This window comes from Misgurnus anguillicaudatus, chromosome 14 (assembly GCF_027580225.2).
Source record: "Misgurnus anguillicaudatus chromosome 14, ASM2758022v2, whole genome shotgun sequence".
NCBI lineage: Eukaryota > Metazoa > Chordata > Actinopteri > Cypriniformes > Cobitidae > Misgurnus > Misgurnus anguillicaudatus.
In genome coordinates, this window is record NC_073350.2 from 14,014,522 (window position 1) to 14,028,841 (window position 14,320).

Below are 14,320 nucleotides of genomic sequence, written 5' to 3' on the forward strand. Positions count from 1 at the left end.
GGATAAAGAAGAGCACGTGCATCTTAAATAAGTCAATGAAATATACATTTACTTCAAATGTGAAGGGCTCTAAAATACGAAATGCTAAAATACCAGATATTTAAGTGTTCCTGTACAGTTATTGGTTTTAGGATAATAATAATAAACATTTTTGACAAATAAATAGTTAACTGATGTAAACGTAACTGTAATAACTACACATACAAATCTTGCTTTGTGCTGTTATTTGTTTATCTGATTTACTGTTTGATATTTTAAAGGAACTTTGCATCCAAATTCAAGCAGTTTGTCACGACTCACGAGGTGTTTGCTCCCTCTAGTGGACAAGATGGTAAATGATATAAACAATGTACAGAGGTGGAAAGAGTAATAAAATATTTTACTTAAGTAAAAGTAAAGTTACTTTAATAATATTTTACTTAAGTAAAAGTAAAGTTACTGGTCTAAAAATCTACTCAAGTAAAAGTAAAAAGTAAGTCATTTTAACTTTACTCAGAGTAAAGTTACTTTTTTTTACAGCGGGGGAGGTGGAGGATTCTAGTATAGTTCAAAAACGACAAGGGAATATCCATCTCAAACTAGTTGTTTTTAATTGTAGGAACATCTAATACAACTAAAGTGCAATAACAAAAAGTTAATAAAATAAAAAGCTTTTTTATAACTAAGAAACATTTATGGAATTGTTTAATGATTTCTACAGGTGAGTTATGCACTTTTGAAGCAAAAATAATATAAGGTCAGCACAGCAGGTAACTACTCAAAAACGTAAAAGTACACAAAAAACTAATCAATTACAGTAACGTGAGGAAATGTAATTCCACCTCTGACAATTTATGTGCCAAGTTGCGCAAACCCTGCCTCAACCATACATGCTTTCTGATCAAAGCATTACCACATTTTAAAGCCTAATACAGTACACAATTTATTTTCCCAATTTCTGAATGTAATGCATACATCCGATCTGACTAATGCTTGAATAATGTAAAATTATAGGTATTGTAGTAAAATGTACAGTATATATGCATCATATGTCAGCTTTCCCTCACCTTACATGTGTGTTGATGTGACAATAATGTAATTTTATTTAATCTTGGCTTATTTGATATTCAAATTGTGTCATTTTATATAAAATATATAATTATTCAATATAAAATATACCTTGTAATATATAGGGACTGTCTCAACTATGTATTTTTTATATTAATACATGCTATTTGCATTATGTATAAATGAATTACCAATTATGGGACAAGCATACTTGACCCATACTAACCCTAACCAAACGTTAATGAAAATCCAATATAATAAGACTGTAGACATAATAAGAAATTCTGTATACGTCAGTTTAACCACAACAAAGCCGTAAAGTGAGGAGGCACTTGCAACCTTAGTAACTGCCGAGAATCTTACAGTGTTCTCAGAAATGGGTTATTTCCAGTGTTAAGTCTCAGGTACAGTTTAACTCAATGAAAAAGAACAGGAAATGTTTTTAAAGTACTATAGGTTAAGGAGAAATCAAAATGCTACAGACTTTAGATAGTTAAAAAACACACATATTGCAGATTAATAAAGTTTGTTCTATTTATTTGTCCAAAAGTATGCACAAGGCCCTGTCATGACTATAGTGATGTTTCATCACACTCTGGGACTGTTTCAAAGAACAAGCCATTTCTGTATGTGGACTCAGTGTCGTTCTCTTTATAAATGCTCTCTGATGTGAGGATTGGCTCTGGAAGACAGATCACCTGTCCTCTGTAGCTAGGATTCGGATAGAAACAGGATTTCATAGGCCTTAAGTCAGTAACTCCTTCCTCGTCATCTTCCTCTTCCTCAAAGACGACGAGTCCAAAGTCTTGGAGTAAAGTGCACCGTTCAGGGGTTGTGCTGAGTTTGGGTTTGCTAAGCTCTTGAAGCTGCAGAAGGACGACTTCATGCACTTCCTCTTTCACCTGACTCATGTCCTGTACAATAAACTTACAGTCAACAAGTGTATGCACCATTCAACTCTCTTCATTTGATTTTGGAACATAGCTTTGCTTTATCATTTTCTCACTTAAAGTAGATTCTGCTATGTATGTCATATGCTGATGTGACATGTTTGGTTGTTACCTCGACCTTACCACATTTTTGTCTGCTTGCAGTGTTGGAGGATTTCAAAATTTGGGTCACAGTCATGCAACACGGTCAAAACGAAGAGTTTAAAATGTATTGAGGTTTAGATTTTTCAGCGGTTTGTGTTGCTAACCTGGTTATGTGGAATAATGAAGTCCGTTGAAGGGATCACAGGACTGGGTACCACTGGTAACAGTTTACTTCTAAATCTAGGACACAAATAGACAACAGATAAACTTACACATGAACAATACCCTTATATGACATACGATAGATAAAACCACTGGCCATGTTTTAATAAACAAGTGGTGTAAATATAAAGCCTGCATGAATTAGCTGTAAATGCAGCCGGTTGCCAGTAACTTTCACTGTAAAAAAAAATCTGTAGAAATTATAGTATTACTGGCAGCTGGTTGCCAGTAACATACTGTAGATTTTACATGTGTGTTATTTATTGGCAAAAGACTGAAAATGTATCATGTTCATTTAATTTTGAACAAACTGTTGCCAGTAAATAACATAAATGTAAAATCTACAGTAAGTTACTGGCAGCTAGTTGCCACTAATACCCAGTAATAACTGTAATTTCTACAGAATCTTTTTAACAGTGTATATATTTTTACATTTCCTCATATATAGCTTTGGCATTCCATAAATAGGTACCTTTATATGAACTCTTTAGGTGCTTTTGGTGTACTTTTTGAAAGGGTACTGCTTACCTCCTGGCAGCTACTGAGCAGATTATTGTACACAAGACGGCAACCACACAGACACTCAGTATAGTCTGATCCTGCCATGATAAGGCTGAATGAAAGAAAAGAAAAACACACAGGCTCTTTCTTACACCTTATTGCGTTCATTCAAAATAAAGCAGACAACCTAAATACTGTACATCTTGCAGTACTACATAATCAAATTATGCATATTCAAATGTGAGTTTCAATACCAGCTCCTTTTGACAGTGTTTCAAAGTTCACAGTAGAGTTCGGTCCTTCACCAGCTTTTGTTCTTCCGGCAATAGAAACAGTGTAGGAAGTCCCTGGGTGAAGGTTCTTGATAAAGAAACTTTTTTCATTTGCTGGCAACCGATAAAGCGCTGATGCAAGAGGAACAGAGAGCATTAGTTGCATTATTGGCTATAACTTCAGTTCATACTGATTGTTTGATGTCAATCAGTACAAAACATTTAATATCAGCCATATCTCTGGTTTATATAATACACCATCAACAATACTGTAAACTTTTAGTTTACTTGTGTTTTCTCCACCAGATACCCAGATGAGATATTGCAGCAGAAACCCTCGCTGGTTCTCCACAGGAATGAAATGCCAGCTCACCATAGCCGACTCATGGGTCACATTGAAATGCAACACATTGTCTGGACCTTTATTAGGCGCTGTAACAAATCCAAAAGTTCAAGTGGTTATATCAGTCATACATTGTCAGAATAAATTGTCCCTAGCTGTCACTGGGGTAATTCCCTTTTAAAAAGTACACCTTTGCATCTAAAGACTGCATATTAGTGCCTCAGAGGTACACGTTAGTACCAAGGAGTGCATATCGGTGCCTCAGAGGTACACGTTAGTACCAAGGAGTGCATATCTGTGCCTCAGAGGTACACATTAGTACCAAGGAATGCATATCGGTGCGTCAGAGGTACACGTTAGTACCAAGGAGTGCATATCGGTGCCTCAGAGGTACACGTTAAGACCAAAGAGTGCATACTGGTACCTGAGAGGTACACGTTAGTACCAAAGAGTGCATATCGGTACCTGAGAGGTACACGTTAAGACCAAAGAGTGCATATCGGTACCTCAGAGGTACATGTTAGTACCAAAGAGTGCATACTGGTACCTGAGAGGTACACGTTAGTACCAAAGAGTGCATATCGGTACCTGAGAGGTACACGTTAGTAGCAAGGAGTGCATAACGGTACCTGAGAGGTACACGTTAGTACCAAAGAGTGCATATCGGTACCTCAGAGGTACATGTTAAGTCCAAAGAGTGCATATCGGTACCTGAGAGGTACATGTTAGTACCAAAGAGTGCATATTGGTACCTGAGAGGTACACGTTAATATCAAAGAGTGCATATCGGTACCTGAGAGGTACATGTTAGTACCAAAGAGTGCATATCGGTACCTCAGAGGTACATGTTAAGACCAAAGAGTGCATATCGGTACCTGAGAGGTACATGTTAGTACCAAAGAGTGCATATCGGTACCTCAGAGGTACATGTTAGTACCAAAAAGTGCATGCTGGTACCTGAGAGGTACACATTAGTACCAAAGAGTGCATATCGGTACCTGAGAGGTACACGTTAAGACCAAAGAGTGCATATTGATACCTGAGAGGTACACGTTAGTACCAAAGAGTGCATATCGGTACCTAAGAGGTAAACGTAAAGACCAAATAGTGCATATCGGAACCTGGGAGGTACACATTAATACCAAAGAGTGCATATCAGTACCTCAGATGTACACCTTAAGACCAAAGAGTGCATATCGGTACCTGAGAGGTACATGTTAATACCAAAGAGTGCATATCGGTACCTGTGAGGTACACATTAGTACCAAAGAGTGCATATCGGTACCTTAGAGGTACACGTTAAGACCAAAGAGTGCATATTGGTACCTCAGAGGTACATGTTAGTACCAAAGAGTGCATATCAGTGCCTCAGAGGTACACGTTAAGACCAAAGAGTGAATATCGGTACCTTAGAGGTACACGTTAAGACCAAAGAGTGCATATCGGTACCTGAGAGGTACACGTTAAGACCAAAGAGTGCATATCGGTACCTGAGAGGTACACGTTAAGACCAAAGAGTGCATATCGGTACCTGAGAGGTACACGTTAAGACCAAAGAGTGCATATCGGTACCTGAGAGGTACACGTTAAGACCAAAGAGTGCATATCGGTACCTGAGAGGTACACGTTAAGACCAAAGAGTGCATATCGGTACCTGAGAGGTACACGTTAAGACCAAAGAGTGCATATCGGTACCTGAGAGGTACACGTTAAGACCAAAGAGTGCATATCGGTACCTGAGAGGTAAACGTTAAGACCAAAGAGTGCATATCGGTACCTGAGAGGTACACGTTAAGACCAAAGAGTGCATATCGGTACCTGAGAGGTACACGTTAAGACCAAAGAGTGCATAACGGTACCTGAGAGGTACACGTTAGTACCAAAGAGTGCATATCGATACCTGAGAGGTACACGTAAAGACCAAATAGTGCATATCGGTACCTGGGAGGTAAACATTAATACCAAAGAGTGCATATCGGTACCTCAGAGGTACACGTTAAGACCAAAGAGTGCATATCGTTACCTGAGAGGTACACGTTAGTACCAAAGAGTGCATATCGATACCTGAGAGGTACACGTAAAGACCAAATAGTGCATATCGGTACCTGGGAGGTACACATTAATACCAAAGAGTGCATATCGGTACCTCAGAGGTACACGTTAAGACCAAAGAGTGCATATCGGTACTTGAGAGGTACACAATAGTACCAAAGAGTGCATAATGGTACTTGAGAGGTACACAATAGTACCAAGGAATGCATATCGGTACCTAAGAGGTACACGTTAAGACCAAAGAGTGCATTTCTGTACCTCAGAGGTACACAATAGTACCAAAGAGTGCATAACGGTACCTGAGAGGTACATGTTAATACCAAAGAGTGCATTTCTCTACCTCAGAGGTACACGATAGTACCAAAGAGTGCATAACGGTACCTCAGAGGTACATGTTAAGACCAAAGAGTGCATATCGGTACCTGAGAGGTACATGTTAGTACCAAAGAGTGCATATTGGTACCTGAGAGGTACACGTTAAGACCAAATAGTGCAGATTGGTACCTGAGAGGTACACGTTAATACCAAAGAGTGCATATCGGTACCTCAGAGGTACACGTTAAGACCAAAGAGTGCATATCGGTACCTGAGAGGTACATGTTAAGACCAAAGAGTGCATATTAAGAGGTACACAATAGTACCAAAGAGTGCATATCGGTACCTGAAAGGTATACGTTAGTACCGAAGAATGCATATCGGTACCTGAGAGGTACACGTTAAGACCAAAGAGTGCATTTCTGTACCTCAGAGGTACACGATAGTACCAAAGAGTGCATAACGGTACCTGTGAGGTACACATTAGTACCAAAGAGTGAATATCGGTACCTTAGAGGTACATGTTAAGATCAAAGAGTGGATATCGGTACCTGAGAGGTACACGTTAAGACCAAAGAGTGCATATCGGTACTTGAGAGGTACACAATAGTACCAAAGAGTGCATATAGGTATATGAGAGGTACATGTTAGTACCAAAGAGTGCATATGGGTGCCTCAGAGGTACACGTTAAGACCAAAGAGTGCATATCGGTACCTGAGAGGTACACGTTAGTACCGAAGAATGCATATCGGTACCTGTGAGGTACATTTTAATACCAAAGAGTGCATATCGGTACCTGGGAGGTACACATTAATACCAAAGAGTGCATATCGGTACCTGTGAGGTACATGTTAATACCAAAGAGTGCATTTCTATACCTCAGAGGTACATGTTAGTACCAAAGAGTGCATATCGGTACCTGTGAGGTACATGTTAATACCAAAAAGTGCATATCGGTACCTGGGAGGTACATGTTAGTACCAAAGAGTGCATATCGGTGCTTCAGAGGTACACGTTAAGACCAAAGAGTGCATATCGGTACTTGAGAGGTACACAATAGTACCAAAGAGTGCATATCAGTATCTGAGAGGTACATGTTAGTACCAAAGAATGCATATCGGTACCTGAGAGGTACACGTTAAGACCAAAGAGTGCATTTCTATACCTCAGAGGTACATGTTAGTACCAAAGAGTGCATATCGGTACCTGTGAGGTACATGTTAATACCAAAGAGTGCATATCGGTACCAGGGAGGTACACATTAATACCAACGACTGCATATCGGTACCTGAGAGGTACACATTATTATCAAAGAGTGCATATCGGTACCTTAGAGGTAAATGTTAGTATCAAAGAGTGCATATTATTACCTGAGAGGTAAACATACATTATTACCAATGAGCTTCAAAAGTACATATTGGTACCAAAATGTATTAGGACCTTTTGAAAGGGTATTGCACCAGTGACAGTTTAGGACCATTTTTTGGCCCAGTGTACTGAGGCCTTAATATTCTACTCATCTATATAGTCTACACGTACCTCCCTCCTTTGAGTAGAAAGGACACCTGGCAATAGTCTGAAAATTGCTTTTCTTTTTGATGTGAAGAAAGTAATAATGACGTACAAACATTTCCACACCTGTAAATAAAATCAGACGAGTGTGAACAAGTGCATGGCAGTCTTTATGTTGAAAGACCGACTTAAAGTGTCTTTACTTTTTTCAATGTCCTGGAAAGTTTTATTGTTTGAGGTTTTTGCGGCCTGCAATCGCGTCTCGCCATCTTCCAGTTTGTACCATTCCAAGCACTTTTTATTGGGTTTGGCGTTTGTTTTACTTTGATGTTTAGGGCAGTCTGAAAATAGTAAGAGATATATTTGGGGACAGTCTCTATTATTTGCTCTAGCTGTAACCGGAAGTACAATGTGTTGTGTTCTACTTTGGTTGCTCTTCATCACCTAAAACCCCACACCCTACACTTTCTTCCTGTGATAAGCACACACACATAATCACGTTCACACATAAAAAACAACACTTATGCACAAACTAACACATGAGTTACACCTATATAACAAATACACTTACTGTTAAAATGTTTGACAGCAGGAATTGTGATTGACCGAGTTGGTGAATTCCCAACTTTGTTTTCTGCAATGATGGACACATTGGCTTCAGAAAACGTTATTGATATGTTATGATAGGTCTGAGTGACAGTTATGGGTTTAATTTTTTTAGGGTCTTCACAAGGCCATACTGAGAGCTTCAGTTTGTACGTCACCCCTCCAACAGACTCTTCAGCGGGTGGGGCCTAAGAGAAATTTGCGCGTTATTGAAATACCAATGTATACGGCACCAAACAATAATGAACATGTCTACCTTTCTCTGGTTTTCTAATACTTACATCCCAGGTGAGATTAAAATCCCTGCTATGATTATGATGTTTCCATAATTTATAGCTAACTTTAGGTGCAGAGCGAATTTCTGTGGAAAGATGTGAAATTTGTTAACAGACAAACTTTGGTTCTGGATTTCAGTAATACGTCTAAAGTCTTATCTACTTGAATGGGAAAATGCGACCATATTGAGCATTGCATCCCCCTATTCATAGTAATAAGCAGTGCACAACCTTGTTATATCTAATATCATTGATGCTAAGTGTGAAAAGCCCTTCTGGCATGTAAACCAAGATGTCTGTTGCTCCGTTGTGAATTAAAATGAAATCGAACCTAAGGGAACGTCCACAATGGTGCTCCAATCACTCCAAGTGACATTTTGTGAATCACAAATAGGTGACAGCGCATTGGCCCTCCGTCGCAGCTGGACTTGGTAAACAGTCTGGTTTTGTAGCTGTAGCGTGTAGAAATCTATAGGCAATAAAGTGAGTGTTTATGCTTAAGGAGGATGGACACACATTCACGTCATACATTTCCAGGTAGATTTTTTTGCATCAGAAAAAACTTTTTAGTTTCATTTAGATATTTTGACCATATAACAAAAATGCATCAATATAGTTTTGTAAATCAAAATAAGAACATGTAGACTCTGACCTTGGTAAGTGTTGTCCTCAGTTTTAAATGTGGCCTACAATTATAGCGCATCATATTAGCACAATAGCAGATTCACTTCAGGACATTATAACATAAGATTTTTTTGAATGTCTTACATTCTGCCATTCAGAGCCGATTTCCCTCCATCTGATCTCGTATATAACACTTCTGTTATCCTTTGGTTTGTCCAGTGTGAGGTTCAGTATGCCTGCTGACCTTGACGTGCTGGTAATATGGGGTTCACTATATTTGACTGTTAACAAATAGACAGATAGATAGATAGATAGATAGATAGATAGATAGATAGATAGATAGATAGATAGATAGATAGATAGATAGATAGATAGATAGATAGATAGATAGATAGATAGATAGATAGATAGATAGACAGACAGACAGAAAGACAGACGGACAGATAGATATATCTTACCTAAGCATTGAAGGATGACTTTGTTTTTAATAGAATTACAGGCAACATTGTCTACTTCTTTCTGTACCCATATCTCCCTCTCTCTGAAGATTGTTCCTAGTTTCTCCAAAATAATGTAGTAATTTGTGTTGTTGGTGGTCTCACTGAAAACATTTTTTTTCTTTTCAATGTCCCTATACATAGCAGGAGGAAGAAATGACAATAAGATTTATCAAACAGTCTCCTTCAATATCTATTTTTGATAACATATTTTTTGTGTGTTTTGTTTGTCACAATACATAATTCATACAGTATACAATAAATATTGCATAATACAAAAAATATATAAATTCAGTATTTTCTTTAGCTCTGATGTTTACAGATGCTTTAAAGGACACCAAATTATGCCCTTTTTACAATATGTTATATAAGTCTCAAGTGTGCCCAGAATGTGTCTGTGAAGTTTTAGCTCAAAATACCCCCCAGGTCATTTATTATAGCATGTCCAAAATGCCCCTATTTGTGTGGCAGCAAAAGAGACTGTCCTCCAAAAAAAAAAAACGACCTCATAAGTCATTTGTGCAAGCACCTTATTACGACGTAAAGTGACGTTTTAAGGCATTAGGGTCCTTTAGCGGCAGTAGCTTATACAACCTGTTGTTACGTTTTAAGTTTTTTGCCTTATACATCAGATTAGACACATTTAATTTTATGAATTTGTAAATGTAGAAATGTTTTCATAAACATTTATGCTTTAAAAGATATTTTGAAGCATCTAACCCCACCCGCACCCTAAACCCAACCATATTAAACACAACATGCAAGTAAAAGTACAGTCAGGCATTTATTGCATAAAACAGTATAAAAGTATTACAAACAATTTGCGTTGCAATCCTTGCGAACTGAAGCCATACGATTTCTTTATATGAAGAACTTTGTGATCAAAACGCACAGTCAGATCTCATTCAAACATAAACCAGCATGACGTACACTGTAAAACCTAACAGTTAACTTAACTCAAACCATTTAAGTAAACCGGTTGCATTAGACCATTTAAGTTTTAAAACACATAAATTGAAGTACCGTGAACTTGAGTCATGTGCAATTATGCACTTATATTTAAGTAGTGTGAACTTAAATATAAGTGCATAACTGCATATCACTCAATTTGTTTAGTTCACAGTACTCAAATGTATGTCTTTTAAAACTAATGCAACCGGTTTACTTAAATGGTTTGAGTTGAGTTAACTTTTAGGTTTTACAGTGTAGTCGGTCACAAGAGCTAATAACGCTTCACATTCTTAGCTATAATGATGCAATAAATCACGAGACACACGAGAGCCAATGCCTTTTCACAATCATAGAAGACGTAGCATTTTGCGACAGTTTTTGAATCAGTGTACGTCCGGATGTCGTTTGACCTCGGTACACTTGGTATATTTTAAGTACATTTTTAAAAAGTTGTGACTGTTTTGTATCCTGTGTTTATATCATATAATAAATAAATGGGTACGTTATTTGCACTAAATGCCTGAATAGTGTAATGTGTAATAAAATACAATTAATCCTGCCGGTTTAAATTGAAAATGTCATTCCTGTACATAGCAAAATTATACCCCAAAATATAATTTTATACCCTAATATATTAAGTTTCACCAGCTGCCGGTAGAGGCGCTAATTTAGTAAATGCATCTATTGGTCGTATTTGGTGAAATTGGATAAACGGCCACAGCAATCGTATAGGTTGGAGGATATGTTGAAAAATACTACAATGGAAGTCAGTGGTGCTCAAAAATGGTTTCCTTACAAACATTGCTCAAAAATCATCCTTTGTGTTCAGCAGAACAAATTAATAAAATACAGGTTTTTAACAACATGAGGTTAAGTAGATGACAAAATTTTCATTTTTGTGTGAACTATCCCTTTAAGGAACTATGAGGAATTACACATTCATGACTTTGCTAAAATGCTAATTTTTGGATGAACCCACCACATGTAAAGGGTGTATCTTGTATTTTTCTCCATGTTTGGATCCTCCCAGTTACACATAAAGTCCTCATCATCTTTAGTTGCAGTTTTGTAACACTGCAGGTTGGTTGTAGGTAAGCATCCTGTAGCTTTAAAGAAAACACACAAAGATCTATTTTAACACACACACACACACAGAGAATGCCAATATTCACTACAACGGCACAATTGCACGTGTCATTTAAAAGCAAATCCAAACAAAATAGTGTTCCTTTAATTGGTTTACATCCTGTGGTTTATAGTTGTTTAATGGCGGTTTGCAAAATGACGTCTGATGAGTTCACAGCTCTGATAAAATCTACGCACCATCTCTCACAGGGGTGTTGCACGAGCACTATCGAAATAATCATCATCATCTTTAAAACTTTTCAAGAAAATCTAGATTACATCTCTGCGGTGTTCTATATGTGTCAATGGCAGAGATACCATCGATTATGGCCGACAAAATTAAGAGACGCATACATACCTTCCACCAAACTGACAGAAAACATAAGCAACAGCCAAACCACTCTAATCTCCATCACGACTAGTGTTCATACATATCCTGAAAACCAGCACATTCATAAAAGATAATGAATTTCTGGGAAGATTAAAATCTCCATTGCAGGCTCAACTGCTGGGCTGTAACTCGTGAAGACTACAGAAACGTCAAGAGTTTAACTCTGTATTTGTTTCTGGGGCAGAATAAGGTGTCAAGTACTGCATCACCACAAACCACAACACGAGAGCAACAGTCTCACTTCATGAGAAAAGACACCTTTAAACATTTCACAGAGAACGACATCACGTCTTAACCCTTTGAATGTAGAAGATATAGAGTTGTGATAGACTTTAGTTATTTTATCATAAACTCAATTGATATACTGATGGCTCTATTCAAACATATCATCATTAACATGACGTGGGCGGCTTTGGGTAAAATATTTTTTTTAAGTAATCAGGATTTGATTCCTTAAACTGACATCATATTAGATCCTCATTTACATCCTCAACTCCTTCTTTCTAAACACACACCACCCTTTAAAAGCTGAACCAAACCTTTCAGAAGTACTGTATGTAGAAGGAACGCAAGATAAGTTTAGCTGTATCTTTAGATTTTAGTCAAAAATCCAAAAGCACATTTTCTTTTCACCAGTTTTATAAGCTGGTGTCAAACATTCAGTTTTTATTAAGGAATTACCACCTTACATTCAATAAAATATTTTTGCTATAGCTGTTTGTTAACAAGTACTGTAAAACCACACTATAAATACAGGCAAGGGTTAACTATATACATTTGCCAAGATTTTTTTTTAAATGTCAGTTCAGAGTTTAAATATGCGACACTGGACCACAAAACCAGTCATAAGTAGCACGGGTATACTTGTAGCAATAACCAACAAGACATTGTATGAGTCAAAGTTATAGATTTTTTTTATGCCAAAAATCATTAGGATAAAGATTAACATTAACAACAAGTAAATATCATATTCAATGAAGAAATTTTGTACATTTTCTACAATAAATATATCGAAAATGTTTTTATCATTACGTGCTACGTACGGAGTTCCTTATTTTGGACACTTCTAAATATTTAGATTTTTTGTTTGTCAAATTTGTTGTATCTCGGCCCCTCGCGTGGGACGATGCGAATGACGCGATATGGGCGGCGCGTTAACCGCGAAAACACGCGCTATTCGCCTCAAACGCGAATATTCAACTCGAGCGAAAAATTTGCATATAAACGAAGTTAAATCCCGCGAGTAATCTAAAGCGTGTAACGCGATGCCCTGGATTATTTCAATGTTAAGTAATTGCAAAGACGCGTTTACGTGCGTCTGGAGGTTTCGCTGCGCGAATGAGGCGTTTAGCGTGGCGCGGTAGACGCGAATTCGCCTCATTTGCGGGTCTTCGCGCGACTTGATGCACGAAAGACACGAATTGAGCCTTGTCGCGGGAAACTCTCAACTTTGGCGAAAAATCGTGCCGCGTTAACCATTCAGGAGCTTGCTCTAGTAGTGAGGTGATTACAGGACGCAAGCGAAGTCTTAAAAGAGCCCCTCTTATAACGCGAATTTCCACGTGAATGTTAAATGACTAGAATTTCACGCGCGGCTTTCACACGCGAATGAAGCGAATACACTCAAAATGTTCAAGTGTCCAACTATGCGTGAATAGCGCATTTTTGCCGCCTCTACAGCGTTTGGTGTGAATCTGATTTTTTTATATGTATTTATTAAATTCATTAAAGTGGCTTTTTGGCCAAAGCATCTGTTTAATATTTTTGCATGTTAGCTTTTACATATCTACATATATCATAAATTGTTTTGTGTTTCAGAATTATTATGCTGATTTAATTTTGCTGAAAAGGCTGTTTAATGCGAGTCACACCTTAACCTCTATAGTCCTAGAAAAAATTCCCCAGTATTACGTATTTTGCTCAAATTGCACATGTTTAGTCAAATATGCTGGTTTCTAAACTATAGGGGCATTTTTGTTGAGAGTTTGTGGGTGAGATAAAAGTGAAAGCTCCAGATTAACCGCATTTGCCGTGCTACTGTTACAGTGATATTAACTGCTTCCTTTACTGTTAATATTAGTTAATAACAGTGGAACTAGCAGTATATATACAATTATTAATTATAAACTCTAAGCAGAACTTTTCAACTTCTCTAAACTTCGTCAGACATTGTATAAATATGGGAAAAAAGTAGTGTAGAAAAACATGCTTTTATGTCTTGACTTAAAGATGAGTTGACATTTGTAAGTAGGCCACTATAGCTTCCTGGAAATGACTGAAAAAACGAATTTCCTCAAAGGATAAAGTACAAATGTGTTAGATATTCTCATTTGTATTAAAATACTGTAAAAATATATATTGTTACTATTCTTTATATATGCCAGTAGTTTAAGATGAAGTATTTAGGGTAAACTCACCTTCAACTTGACTAATAGCAGGCAACTGCAGGATCTCTTAAACCTAAATTAAATTAAATCCTAATTTCTAATTGTAATCAAATAACTACTTTAGTGTCCTCAAAAAAGTTCAAGATGTGCCAAGAGAGTTCACAC

At 37.4% G+C, this 14,320-nt stretch overlaps 1 protein-coding gene across 1 annotated transcript; it reads right to left on the bottom strand.

The window, feature by feature from the left end:
* Positions 1-1,171: 1,171 nt before the first annotated feature.
* il12rb1 (interleukin 12 receptor subunit beta 1) lies at positions 1,172-12,145 on the bottom strand. Its single transcript, XM_055184964.2, has 15 exons — positions 11,736-12,145; positions 11,232-11,358; positions 9,263-9,435; positions 8,949-9,085; positions 8,833-8,866; positions 8,512-8,649; positions 8,187-8,266; positions 7,871-8,093; positions 7,503-7,640; positions 7,327-7,425; positions 3,365-3,508; positions 3,059-3,208; positions 2,832-2,916; positions 2,246-2,321; positions 1,172-1,961 (listed from the first exon to the last, which is right to left on the bottom strand). The coding sequence occupies exons 1-15, from the start codon at positions 11,788-11,790 to the stop codon at positions 1,620-1,622; spliced, it is 2,001 nt and encodes a 666-aa protein (XP_055040939.2). The 5' UTR covers positions 11,791-12,145; the 3' UTR covers positions 1,172-1,619.
* Between the last annotated feature and the right edge of the window lie 2,175 nt (positions 12,146-14,320).